Here is a 15938-nt window from a genome sequence, read left to right as displayed (position 1 = left end):
GTTGGCCGTCTTGTTATCATTGTTCTAGATGCTCTGAGGTTAACACTTTTTGCAATTGCTCGCCGGGATTGCTTTATTCTCTATCTGTTTGGTTTTTTTGCCTCTTTTTGTTTCCTAGTGTTTATGGGGCGTTCTTGTTGTAGGTTTGATTTTGTCGCTCCCAGCACATTTTTCGCAGGTATGCTGTCTATTGCATTAGTATAATTTGCATTCTTTTTGCTTGCTTATTGCATTCTTGCAGATATTATTGGCAAAGTCTTGTGCTCGCTTAACCTAGGAATTGTATTTGTGTTTTCTAGAGAAAAAGCCATGGATGGATAAGTTACAAGTGATGCATGACCTTGCTGCTCGGAATCAATCATCGACAAGAATTTTCAAAGCTATAGCTGACCCCCCTACCACCAGCCTGCAGCGTCTAAAGGTGAATACTTGGTATTTTCTTTTGCACTAAGAATAATAAGAGGTGCATACATGTTATGTGGCTAAACCATCTTAATCTCGTATGATCAATCAAATACATCAGGCTCTGTAACCTATGTACTTTATTGGCTTATGACGTTGTGTCTTTGTTGTCAGTGGGAGAATGGTAGTTGCTCTTAATATAGACTGATTCATCAAGTTACTATCTAGGATATTCTGCAAAACTTCAATTTAATACTCCATTGTCACGCCCCAAATTTTTGTGCAGTAAATGAATTGGGAATGAGTGCTCTTGTTGTTTGTAAAATTTTCTTAGCAAAAACATGTATAGGCTTAGTCATAGAAGGGCGTGGGTTCATACAACCTTGGGAAAAGTTTACAGCACTTGGTTTTTACTTTTTTTTTCCTGAGTGTTGAGAATATCATTTTTGGTCTCCTGTTGCATCGTCTATTAGAAGATCTAAGAAAATCTCGCTGCTTTTGATAGTTTACTACAAAAGTAAGCATGGCGTCTTCAACATATTACTCAAGCTAGAGCTTCTGCCCAAGTCATGAGAGCTGTAGTAGGTGTATGCCATGCATATAGGTAGATTAGTTTCTTACCTTCTTCATTTCATGCAAGTGTGCAACTATATTTAATCAAACAATGCCGAAATTGTTCTTTTGGATTATGGTGCGTTCTATGAGAATATGTAATGTTCTTTCCAGTGCATGTACATCCATATTTTCATGAATTACAAAATTTCCACATCAACCAGTTCTGTGGGTTAAGAACCTCCTGATTCATACATTAATGGGTGAAAACAATATTATTAGATATGCATCACAACTAACTTAGATGATGTAATCTTCATAGTTCATAGAACTTCATACTATAATTGTTAATGTTTTCATATCCAGGGCTTGACTACTGGTGGACTTCCCACATTTATTGATGTGGGGAACAGTTTCGGTGCTCCGGCAATTCTTGAAGATAACTTGATACACCAGGTCTGATTTGTATCCGATACTCAAACACTGAACATTTCTAATATATAGTACTACTATTTCTTTTCATTTTTTACTTGCACATTTTAACACTCTATTTTTCTTATAGTTAGTTCAAAGTGGGAAGCGGGTGCTGATGATGGGGGATGATACATGGGTGCAATTATTTCCAGATCATTTTGCCACATCTTATCCATTTCCATCTTTTAATGTCAAAGACCTTGATACGGTAATGTTATTTTTTATGATCATTAGATATACTTGTTTCTGTAATTAGAATTTTATGTGAATTTTGGTTAAAAATAAGAAACAATGCTGCCACAAATACTTATGAAATTGATAGCGAATGAATAATAAGAATTTTGTAGAAGCTTTTTCTTGCCTACACACTGCTTGCAAAGTCAAACTCAACAAGGGTCCTAGGAAAATTCTCCCTTTATCGGGTGCGAAATATTTATTCGACCAACAGTTTTGAGTCATGCAAGAGCCAAAGGCTAAAACAGCCCTCGCTGCGCCCAACACTCGATGAGAGCATACATTTTGTCTGCAATAAATCTATGTTAATTTTGATTATGTATATTTATTTGGTTCTTTATATCTTTAATTCTTCATTACTTTTCATTTGTCAGGTTGACAATGGGTGCATTGCGAATTTATTCCCTGCCCTGGACAAAGGAGATTGGGATGTGCTAATAGCACATTTTCTCGGTGTGGTGAGCCTAGCCGTATTGTAGTTGCATTAACAGAGTTTGTAGCATTCTTTGGTAAATGATGATATTGGCATACTGCTAATTATGGCTGATGCAATTGTAGTTGTCTAGTTGGCCATTTGGTTCTGATGAAATTCCATCTTTTGCACTCACAATCTGTTTCTTAGCTTCCAAGTTCTATCAACTGCAATTCCATCTGATGCACTTATATTTGATCACTTCCATTATTCCCAAACCTTGTGGGCTTCATTGCATCTTCTCTCTCTCTCTCTCACCCCCTCCCCCCCATATATCCTCCCACCATGCACTTATATATGATACCTTATATAAAAGCCATGATACAGGATCATGCTGGGCATATATTTGGTGTTGACTCTACCCCGATGATAGAAAAATTGGAGCAATACAATGAAGTTATAGAGGTACTTCAATTATTAATTTTCTGTTACATAGCAGCTAAAATCAAGTAGAAATGCCAATCATAAAAAAACCTATTTTCCCAGTGCAAGTTATAGAAAGTCTTGTGACAGTATTTTCCTGGAAAAATTATTCACATCTATTTTAACCATGAAATGACATTTAATTAATGCCCCAGAAAGTTGTAGGAGCACTGGAGAGGCAAAGCGGACCTGGTGGTTTGCATGAAAATACAATGCTTCTTGTCATGGGAGATCATGGGCAGACACTCAATGGCGACCATGGGGGAGGCACTGCTGAGGAGGTGCTGTCTCTCTTTAGTTTCTCCAAGGACCTGTGCTTACTGCTCAGTACTAATACCAGCAATATCCTATGCAGGTTGAAACAGCAATTTTTGCATTAACTTCGAAGAATCCTAATACACTACTTGCTGCAGCTGAAAGTTCTTCTTGCCAATTGGATGTGGTATGCCTAATCCTGCAGACCATAGCAATACTTTTGTATATGAAGAAAGTTTAGTGATCAGGAAATATAGTTGTACAGGATAAGAAATAATCTTGTAGGAAGAAATCTAAAGAAGTTGCAAGAGTTAAAACTCAGTTTACATAATTGTGATCCTTCCTTTTACAAAAGTTAAGTTTCTTGGTGAACCCTTGACCAATTTTCTTTGAATATATCCTTTCCTTTTTGCCTTTGAAATTTATCACTCTCCAAGTCTTAAAAACAGAAACAAAAATTCTACACTGACTACTCAAATAGAAATGAATAGGATAGCATGATGTGGCTCTCCTCACGGACATCTTGATGAGTTTCAGTAAGTTTTGTTGGCCGATACCAGTATGAACATGTAATATAGCTTAAAGCATGGTTAATAAAGATGATTAGAAATCCAAAAGTTTGCTTTCAATTCTGTTGCTCCTGATAACAAATTCGAATATAGATTCATGCCAGTGCAAATGCATAAATTTTCCCGATGCCATTCTACTTAATTTTAAAATAAAGGGCATCATGCTATCTTTTTCTAATATCATTTTAGTACATTTACTCCTCTAATGATCAATATAATATTCAGTTCTTCCTTTAATGCTGTCTGTTTTAATCTACAGCACGGAAGGCAAGTTTGCACTAGCTCAATTCAACAGGTCTGTCAATTAAACTAATCTCAGGATGCTGGTGAGCTCAGTAATAACTTTGTCCAAATAAATGAACTTATTTTGGCCTGTCTTTCCAGCTAGATTTTGCTGCAACTGTCTCTGCTCTGCTTGGTCTTCCATATCCTTTTGGAAGGTAACTGATACCAGAATCCTCTCAAATCTTGTTCGTTTTCTTCTTTGCGTTTATCCCCCCGCACTTTATTTGGTACAAAGATAATGTAATGCTTGTGATACCTATTTCAGAAAAATTCAATACACTTCATGGCATGTCTTTCTGGAATATTGTAGTTCTTCATTTCCCCTATGTTTGTTCTAATTAATTAAATATAATTCCAAAAAAAATCTGATAAGATGACATATTTTCAGTATTGGGAAAGTTAACTCTGAACTCTATTCCTTGGCTGGTGGTACATGGAACCAAGAAGAGTCTATTACTGGTGATGATGGAAATCCATCAGAAGTTCAAAGTTGGATGCTGAACTATGTGAATGCCCTTTGTATTAATTCCTGGCAGGTACATCTTTCCTCATCTTTATACCACTTTTGGCATACAGGCCTGGCACCTTATATATTTCCTAGGTGATACTTGGTTGCTTGGGTTTTCTTTCGTTTTCCTTAACAAATAAAACCATCCCTGGTGGTTTTTATTCTTCATAATATGGTACATAATTATGCTTCCCATGGTTCGCCATGCAGTAGGGTAGCAGTGTGGTTCAAGTTCACCCTAATCCCTATGCATAGTTTTGTTATGGAAATTTCAACGTTTAAAATTGTGAAAGGGGCTCATATACACCACTAACATTTCCTCTTAGGATGAAGTAGCCCCCTAAAGTATTTCTATGTAGTATGTACAAATAAGCCATTGATGTGCTTCCGGAAAGCAGCATTATATATTTGTTTACTCTTTTCTTTCATAAAGAATAGATTGCTGCCACCCTCTTTTGTGACTCAGGGTTTGCTTATGCAGGTGAAGAAATATATTGATGTCTACTCATCTTTGTCATTAATTGGATTTTCGGATAAAGACTTGCTGCATGTATCGGAGTTGTATTCAAGGGCTCAGGAGCTTTGGTCAATCACTTCAAGAAATATATCAGGGGCTTTTGTGTCACTGCCTATAGTCAGAAGGCAACTTGATGCATATTCTATGTTTCTGGAAAGTGTTGCTGCACTGGCTCGATCAAACTGGACTGAGTTTAATTTGAAGATTATGGGAATAGGCTTTTGCATGATGTTAAGTTCACTTTATCTGAATGTGTTTCTCATCAGGAGGCTGGACAAATTATGTGGGCTCCAGTCTTTTTTCTCTGGCTATTTAAAGAATATTTTGGGGGTGAATCTTGCTTGTATTGTAATTCTGATACGTGCATGGAGTTTCCTTTCTAACAGTTTTATTCGTAAGCACCGTATCTTATTCTGATAATACTATGTAATATGGCTTTCTCTTCATTCATTTTGCTATTTGTCTCATTCCTTATTACTTTGATGCAGTTGAAGAAGGGCGAGTGGCAAGTTTTCTCTTGGCAACAACTGCGATACTTCAACTACGCCATGCTATAATGAAGAAGATGATGCTACTTGAAGTAGGCTTCTGTCATCGTTTTTCCTTTGGTGACTTTGCTAATACACAATAATTTTGATGTTTTTTTCCCATGTTGTAAACCGATATCAACAATATCTTGCTGTTTGCTAAATTTGTGTTGCAACCTGCAGGCACTTGTGCTTTGTCTTTTGGTTCCTTTTCTCAGAATCAGTATTGAATTAGGCCAGTTGAAGCAGGCGGTGAACTCATTGTTCTTGAAGGTTGATTCGTCAAACATGATGGGAATTGTCAATGATTCTGAGCTCTGGATGTATGTTGCTGAAGTTCTTCCAGAGTTAGCGCTTCTTATCGTTGCATATCTACTGTACAAGAGCATCACTTCTTGTTCTTCTCAGGGCATTTCGAAGTATGTTATTGCAGGAACTCTATTTAACTATATGCTCATACTCTTAAACTGGGTCTCAGAGAGTAGTTTACTCAGTCCAAACCTTTCACTTTGGCTATTAAAAGGAAACCTAATTCCTCAAGTGATTTATGTTTCTGGACTTCTACAACTCTCATTATTGGTCATAGGTCAACTGATTGATAGGGGGAGAACCTCAAACTTGGAAGAAAGTACAGTTGTTAAAGCATTGGCCTTGATATCTGCATGTAGTTCAACCACAATTTTGTTGTCTGGAAAACAGGGCCCACTTGCATTATTGGCTTTGCTGATTGGAGGTTCTTGCTCTACCACATTTTTTAGTTCATAGTGTATAATATTATTTCAGTGCGTTAGTTTCTTCAGTACTTAATATTAAGCCGATGGTAAATTAGAAGTTACCTCCGTGACTTAAAATGTTTTCTTTGGCTCATTCTCCACAGGTTGGTGCCTAAAAAGACTAATGGCATTGGAACAGAACACCGAAAATGAATCTTCTGGGTCTTCACTCTTTTATACCCTTCCAGTAACCCAATGGAGCCTTCTGGCTGTGTGCATGTTTTTCAGTACTGGTCATTGGTAAGATGCTTTGTGCTTCTCCTATGTTTTGAGTATATTGTGATAATATGCAACATTGTGTGATTGTGGTTTAGATTGTTGTCAAAGGCTTCACTTAGTATGGGGCATAACTAATTTTTTTGCTTTCATTATTTTAGGTGTGCTTTTGACGGCCTCAGATATGCGGCTGCATTTATTGGGTGAGAAGACACGTTTTCCTTTTCGTTTAAATGCCAATTAGTAGTTTATTTTCTTGTATGTTGCCAGTAAAGGCTTGGCTGCAGACTGATCTTACTAGTTACTTATGTGGGTGTCTTGCTTTCTCCTTCAACCAATATTGTCAATGCATCTGAGCTTCATCTATTTCATTTTCAGATTTGATGAATTCAACCTTATTCGGCAAGCAATCCTTCTCACAATCGACACATTTGGGTTTTCACACATTCTTCCTATATTGGGACTTCCACTCGTTGCACGCGGTTATTTGCTGAAGCAGAGCAAACAAGTATACTCTATTAGAATATGCCAAGTAAGTTTCATATTCAAATGCTCTGATGGAACTTGAGCTGTAAATTATAGTACTACTATAATTCTTTTATTTTCTTCAGGTGTATTTGATGTATGGACTCATCACAGCCATAGCAACCACATTCACAATGCTATGCGTCACAATACAAAGGCGGCATCTCATGGTATCCTCATATTTTGAGTTTTACTTGCAGTTAACCCAACTCCGTATTATTCACCCTTACATTGTGATACCACTATATATCATTCATTGCAGGTCTGGGGATTATTTGCTCCAAAATTTGTGTTTGATGTGGTTGGCCTTCTTCTTGGAGACTTGCTGATATTTTTGTCAGCTCTGTATTATACTTCATGAATACCTTCTGCGAAAACCGTTACCCTTTTCCAGTTTTCCCCATTCTTGGAGATCTGCAAGGGTTACCTCCACACCTACTGGGTTGAAGGGGATGATTTCAAAACATTTGATGACTACACTTTAACACCGGAATCTTTCTCAATGAGCTGATTTATCTGTCAACTTTTTGCAGTTTAGGGTTGTAGGTTGATGGACTGAATGTATACATAGTGATGTATATCGTTTTACTTTAGAGCATCAGAGCAAATTTGTTCAGAAACTTTGTAACCTTTTGACGTAGATTGATAGTTGCAGATTATTTTCTGAAAACGTCACTCTTTTTTTACTGTGATTGAACCTTTTAGATCCACATGGACTTGGTTCTAATGAATTGGAAAGCTGCAATTTAAAATTAGTTTATGTATTGCTTGTTTATAGTAGTAGTACCTAATATTTTGTAGATGCTTAGCTTGTTACAATTAAAGAAAATAAAATGCTACTCCCTTTGTCTCTCAAAGTTTGTCCCATTTTACCATTTTCGTCTGTTCCACAAAATTTGTCTCACTTGGAATCTTAACAAAAATAGACATTAAATACACCCTCAATATCCTCAACGTGGTACACCCTCAATATCTTCAACGTGGGACTCTTAATCAATAATTTTGGTTGGGATATTTACCAGCCTTGCTACACATTACGATTTCAAATATTTTATAATCTTCATTTCGTAATATAAAGTTCCACTTTGACTGTTCAATTTTTTAAAAAAAATATGAAGAAAAGTAAACTGATAAAATTTGGATTTAAGTTGTATCTATAGTTTTATTTTATTTTATAATAACAAGCGAGTTAGAATTATTTAGTAAAGTATGTGGCACCATTTATCAAAAATTAAAGAATGATACTATGAGACATGGGCCTTTTATAAATTTTGATTAATTTGATCCATGCAGCAGGCCCAGTTAAAGAGGCCCATAAAAAATCTGAATATTTTTGAAGAGTTATATAAACTCCGCCGTCAATTTCTTCCATTCATCGTAAAATCGAAGAAAAAATCCAAGATTTTCTGCGTAGAGCTGAGTGCAGTCGATAATCATGAAGTTAGATGTGAATGCATTGAGGTATCTGACCAAGGATGATTTTAGGGTTCTTACCGCCGTCGAGATGGGGATGCGCAATGTTTGTTTCTCTTCTCCCACCAATTCCAATTATTTCTTCTTTTTTATCCAAATTAATCACCTTTTATTTGATTTCAGCATGAAATTGTACCGGCGGAGTTGATCGGCCGAATCGCGTCGCTCAAGTAAGTTACTTTTTACTCGATATTTGAAGTCGCCTTTTTTTATTATTCTGCTGTTTGATTAATTGTGTTTCTGTGTATGTTGGTGCTTAGACATGGCGGAACCTATAAAGTATTGAAGAATTTGCTCAAGCACAAGTTGGTGCATCACGACTCTTCAAAGTGTATGTTTGTGAAAAGCTCATTGTTTTTGTAATCTGTATCTTAACATTTGATATTTGGTTTATTGATCAAACTATTGTTATGAATTTGGTGTAGATGATGGTTCATTTGATATTTGGTTTATTGATCAAATACATTGTTATGAATTTCGTGCAGATGATGGTTTCCGGCTAACATACTTGGGCTACGACTTTCTCGCCATCAAGACATTGGTGAACCGTGGAGTTTTTGCTTCGGTTGGTCGTCAAATTGGCGTGGGGAAGGAGTCTGGTATAGATGCCTTGCACCTGTTGAAGCTTTACTATGTTTTTGTTATTGATTATAGTTATTTCTCTTTTCAAGATATATTTGAGGTTGCTACCGAAGATGGCACAGTTCTTGCTATGAAGTTACACAGGCTTGGTAGGGTTTCATTTAGAGCAGTCAAGTCTAAACGAGACTATTTGAGGCATCGTAGAAGCTTTAACTGGCTCTACTTGTCTCGACTTGCTGCACTCAAGGAATTTGCCTTTATGAAGGTCTGGTTATACCTCTCTCTTCTGAATATTTTGGATAGATTAATTTTTGTTGGTGAAGTTAAATGAATCTTTCACATCATAATGGCAGGCTTTGGAAGAACATGGTTTTCCTGTTCCAAATGCAGTGGATTGCAATCGGCATTGTGTTATCATGTCACTTGTCCAAGGCTACCCGCTGTAAGTGTTTAAGCTGTGTGTGGTAATGTATTCCTCTGGGTCAGTACAATGTAATAGATTTTGCTGCTCTTGGTCATGGCTTAAAACTGACTTTCCAGGTCGTTGTAAGGAAAATCATAAGAGAAATGTATACCTATTAAGACTCCAACTGCAATATTGGTTTAGGCTACTTTGAATCTTCTTGTGGGATGGACTGGGATTGCGTCTAATCATCCTGTTTTGTTCAGTGTGCAAGTTAAGGAGTTGCCAAACCCTGACACGATCTTTGAAACAATTCTTGGTCTTGTTGTTCGCCTGGCTGAGCATGGGCTCATTCACTGTGATTTCAATGAATTTAATATCATGGTAAGCTATTTTTATTATGATTTCATGGTCACATTGTTGTGTTTAATTGAATATTTTTATCCAGTGCATGTTGTTTTCTGCAACTTCTGATTGTCTTAGTAGCTAAAAGTGTCTCTTGTTATTGATGTTCTACACATTTTTTCATCCACCATTTACAGTTCATTATTTTCATTTGTAGATTGATGATGATGAGAAGGTGACTATGATTGATTTTCCACAAATGATTTCGGTTTCTCATCGAAATGCACAGATGTATGTGCTGCCAACCCATTATGACAAACAATGTATCTCAGAGATTTTAGTAAGGATCATATTCGAGATTCTAATTTCTTTTTTGTTTTAGGTATTTTGACCGCGATATTGAGTGCATCTTCAAGTTTTTCCGGAAAAGGTAAGTGGTTAAGAAACAAATTGCTATGCTGTAAAATGAAAAAGGAGCTAGTGATGTCTCTACAACTTTTACCCATGCTCTTAAATCTAGGTCTAATAATACTTGCATATGCTCCCTTTTGGTGTATCCAATAGGTTTCACCTCTCTTTTGATGAAAAAGAAGTTGAAAGTGATGGTTCAGATTCAGAACAAAATGGAAATTGTCGGCCTCGGTTTTCGGACATAAATAAAGTTTCTGGTTGTCTGGACAAGGAACTTGAAGCAAGTGGTTTCACTAGGAAAGATCAAGATGATATGGATAAGGTACTTCCTTGAGTCTTTCCTCTGGCAAGCTTCTTTTGACAAAATGCTTTCCACTGCAAAACTACTAATATCTATCAATGTACAATTGACACGTTTAATGGAATATTGTGTTATTTCTTCAAATTCTGACTCTGTTTTGGTGGTGTTCATTCCTCAGTTTGTTGAGGGGGATGTAGAGGAAGATCTGGGATCTGATTCCGGAGAAGGTGACGATGAAGATGATACTGCTTGCCCGATAAATGATGCAACCCTAGATGGTCTCGAATCCTTGAGTTTGATTAGAGAGGTGCGTTTGCATTTTGGGTTTAACTTAAGCTCATAATTGTGTGTTGGCCTCTTGAATGTTAAAATCTCTCCTTGCAGGAAGGAGATTACTTACAAGAAGGTGATTCGGAAGCCAATCAAAATATCGTGCAACAACCTTCCATCGAAGCTAGCCAAAGTGGGGAGATAGCCTTAGAAGATGGACAGGTTGAGCACGGTGATGATTCAGCAGATGATAATTCTGGTACAGAAGAGGAGCAAGATGACGACCCTGAACTTGAAAAGCGTCTGACCAAGCAAAGACAACGTGCCATCCAGGCTGCCCGTGGAAGGAGGAAAGGTATAACCTCTAGAAACAGTTACAAGGACAAAGGTGGGAAGTCCTCTCATAATTCAAAGATCCAAAAACAATTAGGCAGCTGGTGAGGAATGGCCATCATATTGTATCCTGTTGTGAAATGATTCGGAGGCATCACTACATACGAGCAGCTCGGATTCGTGACCATAGTTACGCTTATATTTTTCCCTCCAGCAACTACTTGTAATGTATCTGTCAACTATCATAAATTTTGATCGCTGTTTTTGTTTAATGTAGTACTATTATCAATGCTGTGATTGTGTATCGCCAAGTTGAATGGGGTGAGCTGTTGATACTAACCAAATTGTACGAGTTTGAATCTCTTAAAATTGTTGAATCCAAACACAATCTTGGACATATATCCAATGTTTGATTTCCGGTGTTGCCCCATTATTGTGCAAGTGGACTCTGCATCGATTATCAGAATCCCTGTTCTTAGCCTTTTAAGCTCAACCAACCAGCCCGGCTTGAACACGATATTTGAATCTCACCTTGTTGAACGAACCCCCCTTCGATAGTCCACAAATCTCCCAACTTACTGAGTTACCCTCGCAAACACAGAGACGGAGGTGCAATTCGTGTGCGCGAATTAAAATACTACCTGAAGTGGCGAGATTTTCTGTTTGCCAGTGGTTGTCTTCTTCATAGAGCTAGGAAAAGAAAGAGGAAATACAGCCTCCTAGTTTTAGGAGTCAAATTATTTCTCTAATTTAATAAATTGAGAACAAAATTGCATATCGTATTTCCTTATATTTAAACCAAAAACTAAAATTTAATAACTGAAAATCAAATTACTTTCTCATGTAACAAAATCTTACACTGAAATCACTATGGAATAACAATAATGTAAGGTGCTCAAACTGTAATCAAATCACTATTGTATAACCTATGCGCAAAATACATAAATACTTGTAGACCAAAAAACTGAGTGTAGTTACACTCATTTTGCTTGTGAAAAACCAAATTCTTTGTACCTAACTCTCATCTGTAACAGGTTGTGTGTTGCATCACAAGCAGCAGACTATCTCGGGCAGGAAGTTCGACTTAAAAATAGAAAAACTTCTCCAACATCATCTCTCGTCTTCCCAGTAGAGGAAGGAATGGCAAACTGCATCATGGCGTGCAAATCACGCACACAAAGCAACAGCAGCATCAGGAGCTGGTGCAGCATGCTCACGTCTAGATTCCACAAACTTTTGGCGAAACTCCTCAAATGTTCCTTCCCTGATCGTGTCTCTTATCTTGCGAAAGAATCCTATATAGTGGTGAGTGTTGTGACTGCAAACAAAAAAACGAGATAGACCTGAATTAGGCAAATTAACAAGTATGCAAACTGCAATGGGGTTAGAGGAAATAACTTCATACATTTCTAGTAGAATTTGTGCCAACATTTCATGAACGTTAAACAAGTGGTTTATATACGCCTTTGTATGATTCTGACACGTGTAGCACTTGCATCCCTCTAGAATTTGTGATGTGTCTTTCCTGCATAGTTAAATTTCGAATACGATGAAGAACGAAAGTATTATCAAAACAAATGACGAAGAACTCATAACAAGAAGATAACAGAGTATTGAATATGCACAGAGAAAAATATTGCAAATTATTTCAGGGAACAAAAATGACATAGAGAAGATCAAGACTGGTATTTTGGTTATCAAATAACATGATATACATAAGTTTGATAAAAAAAGTATCCTAATTAAGCACAAAACAGACCTGAACCAACTCGTCTACCAATCATTTCATCATGCAACAAATGTTGAACACGGTGAGGTTACTTAAGAAATCATGAGACCAGAACAATAACCTGTAAATAGTTGCCTTCAAGTTGATCTTCGTACCATCATCTCTGACGGTGTCACTCAGCTGATCAACGGAACCATGTCTCTCAATTTCCTCTGAAGGAAATGTAAGTGCAAAGCCTCCAATTGTAAGATGGTATATATAACTGCCAAACATCGCTATCATTATTACAAAATTTCTACATAAATGTACTCCTATTTCTTTTAAAAACTTCAGGGGGGCAGAACAGTAGTAAAGCCGAGCTTGAAAACGTACGTGGAGTTAAAGAGGTCAATGCCAGCAGCAACACCTTGCAAGACCTCCTCTGCAAGATTGGTTACAAAAAGACATTTAATAAGCAAAAGGCATCCGAGCAGTATAGAGATCATAGATGTAAACAGACTTGTTTTGAAGATGAAAATTAATTAGATTTATTGGGTAAAAGTGGCCAAGATTTCTCATGAAGATTCACCTGGAAGTCCAAGACCACTTATCTGGCGAGGCTTATCCTCGGGTAAAGAGTCCTGAAACGTAAAGAAACACCAATAAAATGTAAATGACAACAAACTTGTCCAATACACTCAATTGAAAGCGAAAGGTTTGAATGGCTCAAATGACAAACTTTGGCAATTTTATTTAAACAACACTTCCAGCAAACAAAAATCAAATGTAGATAATAATTTACACTGAAGCAACATAATCCATACAATAACAGCACTGAGAAGAGCGGGGCGTTCATCCATACTCTCTCCAAGACCAAAGCCACCAATGTGAAAACCTGAATAATACAGTAAAAGCTTTCTGAAAATAATTTTCAACCTACACACAACATATATATAGCATAAACAAAATAAAGAAAGAAACCATGCTTCAAGTGTTGTCCATACGAAAATATAAGAGACTTGTAAAATAGACATCTAATTGACCAACAAAATCGTGAAGTAAAAACCAGCCATAAACACCTGAGACATTTCGCCTTGAAACTTCTTGTGCACAGTATATCCGTTCATTGATTTTAGAGCCTCCTACGATGGATCCAAATACAGCTCCGCCTGTCTAAATTTCAGCGATTAATACTTTTAAAAAGTGCATAAAGAAGAAAAGTCTCCATGTGAATAGGTGAGTCAAGCATCATCACAGATGCATGTTTTCGAATTTCTTGAGTGGCCAGGGACTGCATTTTTAACCTCTTTCTAGTAAAGCCAATATTTTTAATACATCACAAGTAGAATATCTCAGTTAAGCACACAGAAGCTGTGATATCCATTGCCAGAGAATAACTATACACATAAACGAAACAAGTTTGGTACGTACATCATTTGTTTTAGCCAACGTCAAGCAGTCGTCAAGCCATCTCATAGTACGCTGAACCGATGCTTTGTTTCTCTTGTCAGTAACCCAAGCAGGGACCTCATCAGCCAATGTCACCCACATATCAGGCTTCATTGAAGTAATCATTTCCATATACTGTCCCGGTTTTATCTGCCAGAATTCAAAGTTGCCAACTGTATCACACACAAGCAATTCAATATGTCTCAGAGAGATCAAAACACAAACTGCAAATTGCTTACAAGAAAGCGGCCGGAAGGAGTCTCAAAGGATGCTCCAATCTTGTTGGAGCTCTGATGATCTGGTACAGATAAGATGGGATCAGCCGGGTTGGCCGCAAACACATGCTCCTTCAAACCAAGCATCTGATGCAGCCCTCCCATCTCGGATACCGCTTTCAACGATATGCCTTCCACACTGAAAAAGTCACAATCCAAATGGCGGAATTAGTATAACCTCCCTTCGTCCCCCAAAAAATAGTCAAACTTTTGCCATTTTTATCTGTCCATCAAAATTAGTAGTTGATTTCTATTTTTGGAAACTTTTTTCACCACACCTCACACTACTCACTAACACAACTTCAGTTTTCTCTTATACTTCACCAATTTCTCATTAAACCCCATGTCGTCACCAAAGTCTCTACTTTTAGGGGACGGGAGGGAAGGAATATAAACTAACCACAACATAAATCATAAAAACACACCAAAAGTTTTACACATTTACTTTTCAGACCAAATATCTACAATTTAAACCCAATTTTTTGCACAATTATTTTCTGATTGTATCGAAAACAGTCTTGGTAATAAAATTAATGAGTACTTATGCAGAAAAAAAAAAGATGAAATAAACATTTTTGCTCAGCTGAGGCATCCAATCCTCTTGATTCACCACTATTTACATGCGAGAGGAAAAACAGAAATATAAATAGAAGGAAGGCAAAGTTAATTAGGGCGTACAAGTGAAGGGGGCTGAATTGGAGGAGGCGGGAATCCGGGGTTGGGAGAGTGGAGAGAAGGTCGGGGGAGATGAAGGCGGGCAAGCCCTTGCGCGTGCTGAGAAGGAGCGCTGGAGTATCCATAGAACAACCGCCCACCTGCAACACGCCGGCGCGAGCGCCGCCCTTGCTCAGTGCCTTCACGCTGAAATTCATCTTTCTTTGATTTTTCCCTCCGTTTGATTTGGCGGGCGGCGCCTTCTTCTGCTTTTATAGGTCTTTTTCTTTTGTTTTTACTTTTGAATTTCTTTTTCGTGTTTTTCTATTTATGCTAATGTTCCACGTATCGAAGAATTCTATATATTGCGAAATTGGGAGTATTTACAAATTTCAGTGCTTGTTTGTCAAATAACTTAATCTGATTATGTGGTTTTTTTCAATTGTAATGACAAAATTTAATACTCCCTCGTCTCCCAAATATTGTCCCATTTTGACCCGATACAGATTTTAAGAAATATAATAAAAAGTTAGTTGAAAGCATTCATGGAATATGAGTCATACTTTTATATATTAATTTTATAATAAAATGTAAGTAGAAATGAGTTAGTGGAATATGAGATCAATTACCAAATGTGATAAAAAGTAAAATGAGATAAATTTTTTGAGACGGATATAAATATTAAAATGGGACAAACTTTCAGGAACGAGTATTCATGATAAGTTTGTACTCCTAGTATCTTCTAAGTACTATATTTAATAGTGTAAATACAATTTGTTTTTTAATAAAAGGCCCGTTCATGAATAGAATATTTCAATTGCAATTATACTCATTAGTCATTCTTCATATATATATTCAAAGAAAAAAAATACTTATTTTTTAGGATTTAAATCAATGAATATACATTATCCTGTACAAAAATCATCTTTATGAAAAAAATACTGTTGTTTGTAGAGATGTGGCGGCGAATGAGGGTTTCACGTCACATTGTGTCAAATATGA

The 15938-nt window shown here is 36.9% G+C and overlaps 3 protein-coding genes across 4 annotated transcripts; 2 read left to right on the top strand and 1 right to left on the bottom strand.

The window, feature by feature from the left end:
* Positions 1-6: 6 nt before the first annotated feature.
* On the top strand, positions 7-7492 carry LOC125218624 (GPI ethanolamine phosphate transferase 3). Its single transcript, XM_048120335.1, has 20 exons — positions 7-38; positions 144-178; positions 300-421; positions 1321-1410; positions 1517-1636; positions 2037-2120; positions 2462-2539; positions 2713-2838; positions 2913-2999; positions 3641-3676; positions 3766-3821; positions 4055-4202; positions 4656-5085; positions 5180-5271; positions 5402-5951; positions 6096-6231; positions 6369-6410; positions 6586-6739; positions 6819-6902; positions 6995-7492. The coding sequence occupies exons 3-20, from the start codon at positions 314-316 to the stop codon at positions 7091-7093; spliced, it is 2520 nt and encodes an 839-aa protein (XP_047976292.1). The 5' UTR covers positions 7-38; positions 144-178; positions 300-313; the 3' UTR covers positions 7094-7492.
* A 617-nt stretch (positions 7493-8109) lies between these two features.
* On the top strand, positions 8110-11143 carry LOC125217732 (serine/threonine-protein kinase rio2-like). The gene is made up of 12 exons (XM_048119255.1): positions 8110-8251; positions 8329-8375; positions 8466-8536; positions 8691-8804; positions 8877-9052; positions 9141-9229; positions 9457-9574; positions 9753-9826; positions 9918-9965; positions 10100-10268; positions 10426-10554; positions 10632-11143. Exons 1-12 carry the CDS (start codon positions 8168-8170, stop codon positions 10956-10958), a joined length of 1446 nt encoding a protein of 481 aa, XP_047975212.1. The 5' UTR covers positions 8110-8167; the 3' UTR covers positions 10959-11143.
* A 572-nt stretch (positions 11144-11715) lies between these two features.
* LOC125218762 (queuine tRNA-ribosyltransferase accessory subunit 2-like) lies at positions 11716-15233 on the bottom strand. Of its 2 annotated transcripts, XM_048120512.1 has the most exons (10): positions 14961-15225; positions 14247-14421; positions 13990-14157; positions 13638-13731; positions 13383-13453; positions 13148-13199; positions 12952-13000; positions 12701-12841; positions 12256-12375; positions 11716-12168 (listed from the first exon to the last, which is right to left on the bottom strand). In XM_048120512.1, exons 1-10 carry the CDS (start codon positions 15152-15154, stop codon positions 12018-12020), a joined length of 1215 nt encoding a protein of 404 aa, XP_047976469.1. In that variant the 5' UTR covers positions 15155-15225; the 3' UTR covers positions 11716-12017. The 2 variants fall into 2 exon arrangements, with proteins under 2 accessions (XP_047976469.1, XP_047976471.1); XM_048120514.1 differs by lacking the exon at positions 12256-12375 and having other exon boundaries at positions 14961-15233.
* Between the last annotated feature and the right edge of the window lie 705 nt (positions 15234-15938).

This window comes from Salvia hispanica, chromosome 4 (assembly GCF_023119035.1).
Source record: "Salvia hispanica cultivar TCC Black 2014 chromosome 4, UniMelb_Shisp_WGS_1.0, whole genome shotgun sequence".
Lineage (NCBI taxonomy): Eukaryota > Viridiplantae > Streptophyta > Magnoliopsida > Lamiales > Lamiaceae > Salvia > Salvia hispanica.
The sequence above is the reverse complement of the archived record's forward strand: the minus strand, read 5'-3'. Positions and strand labels throughout refer to the sequence as shown.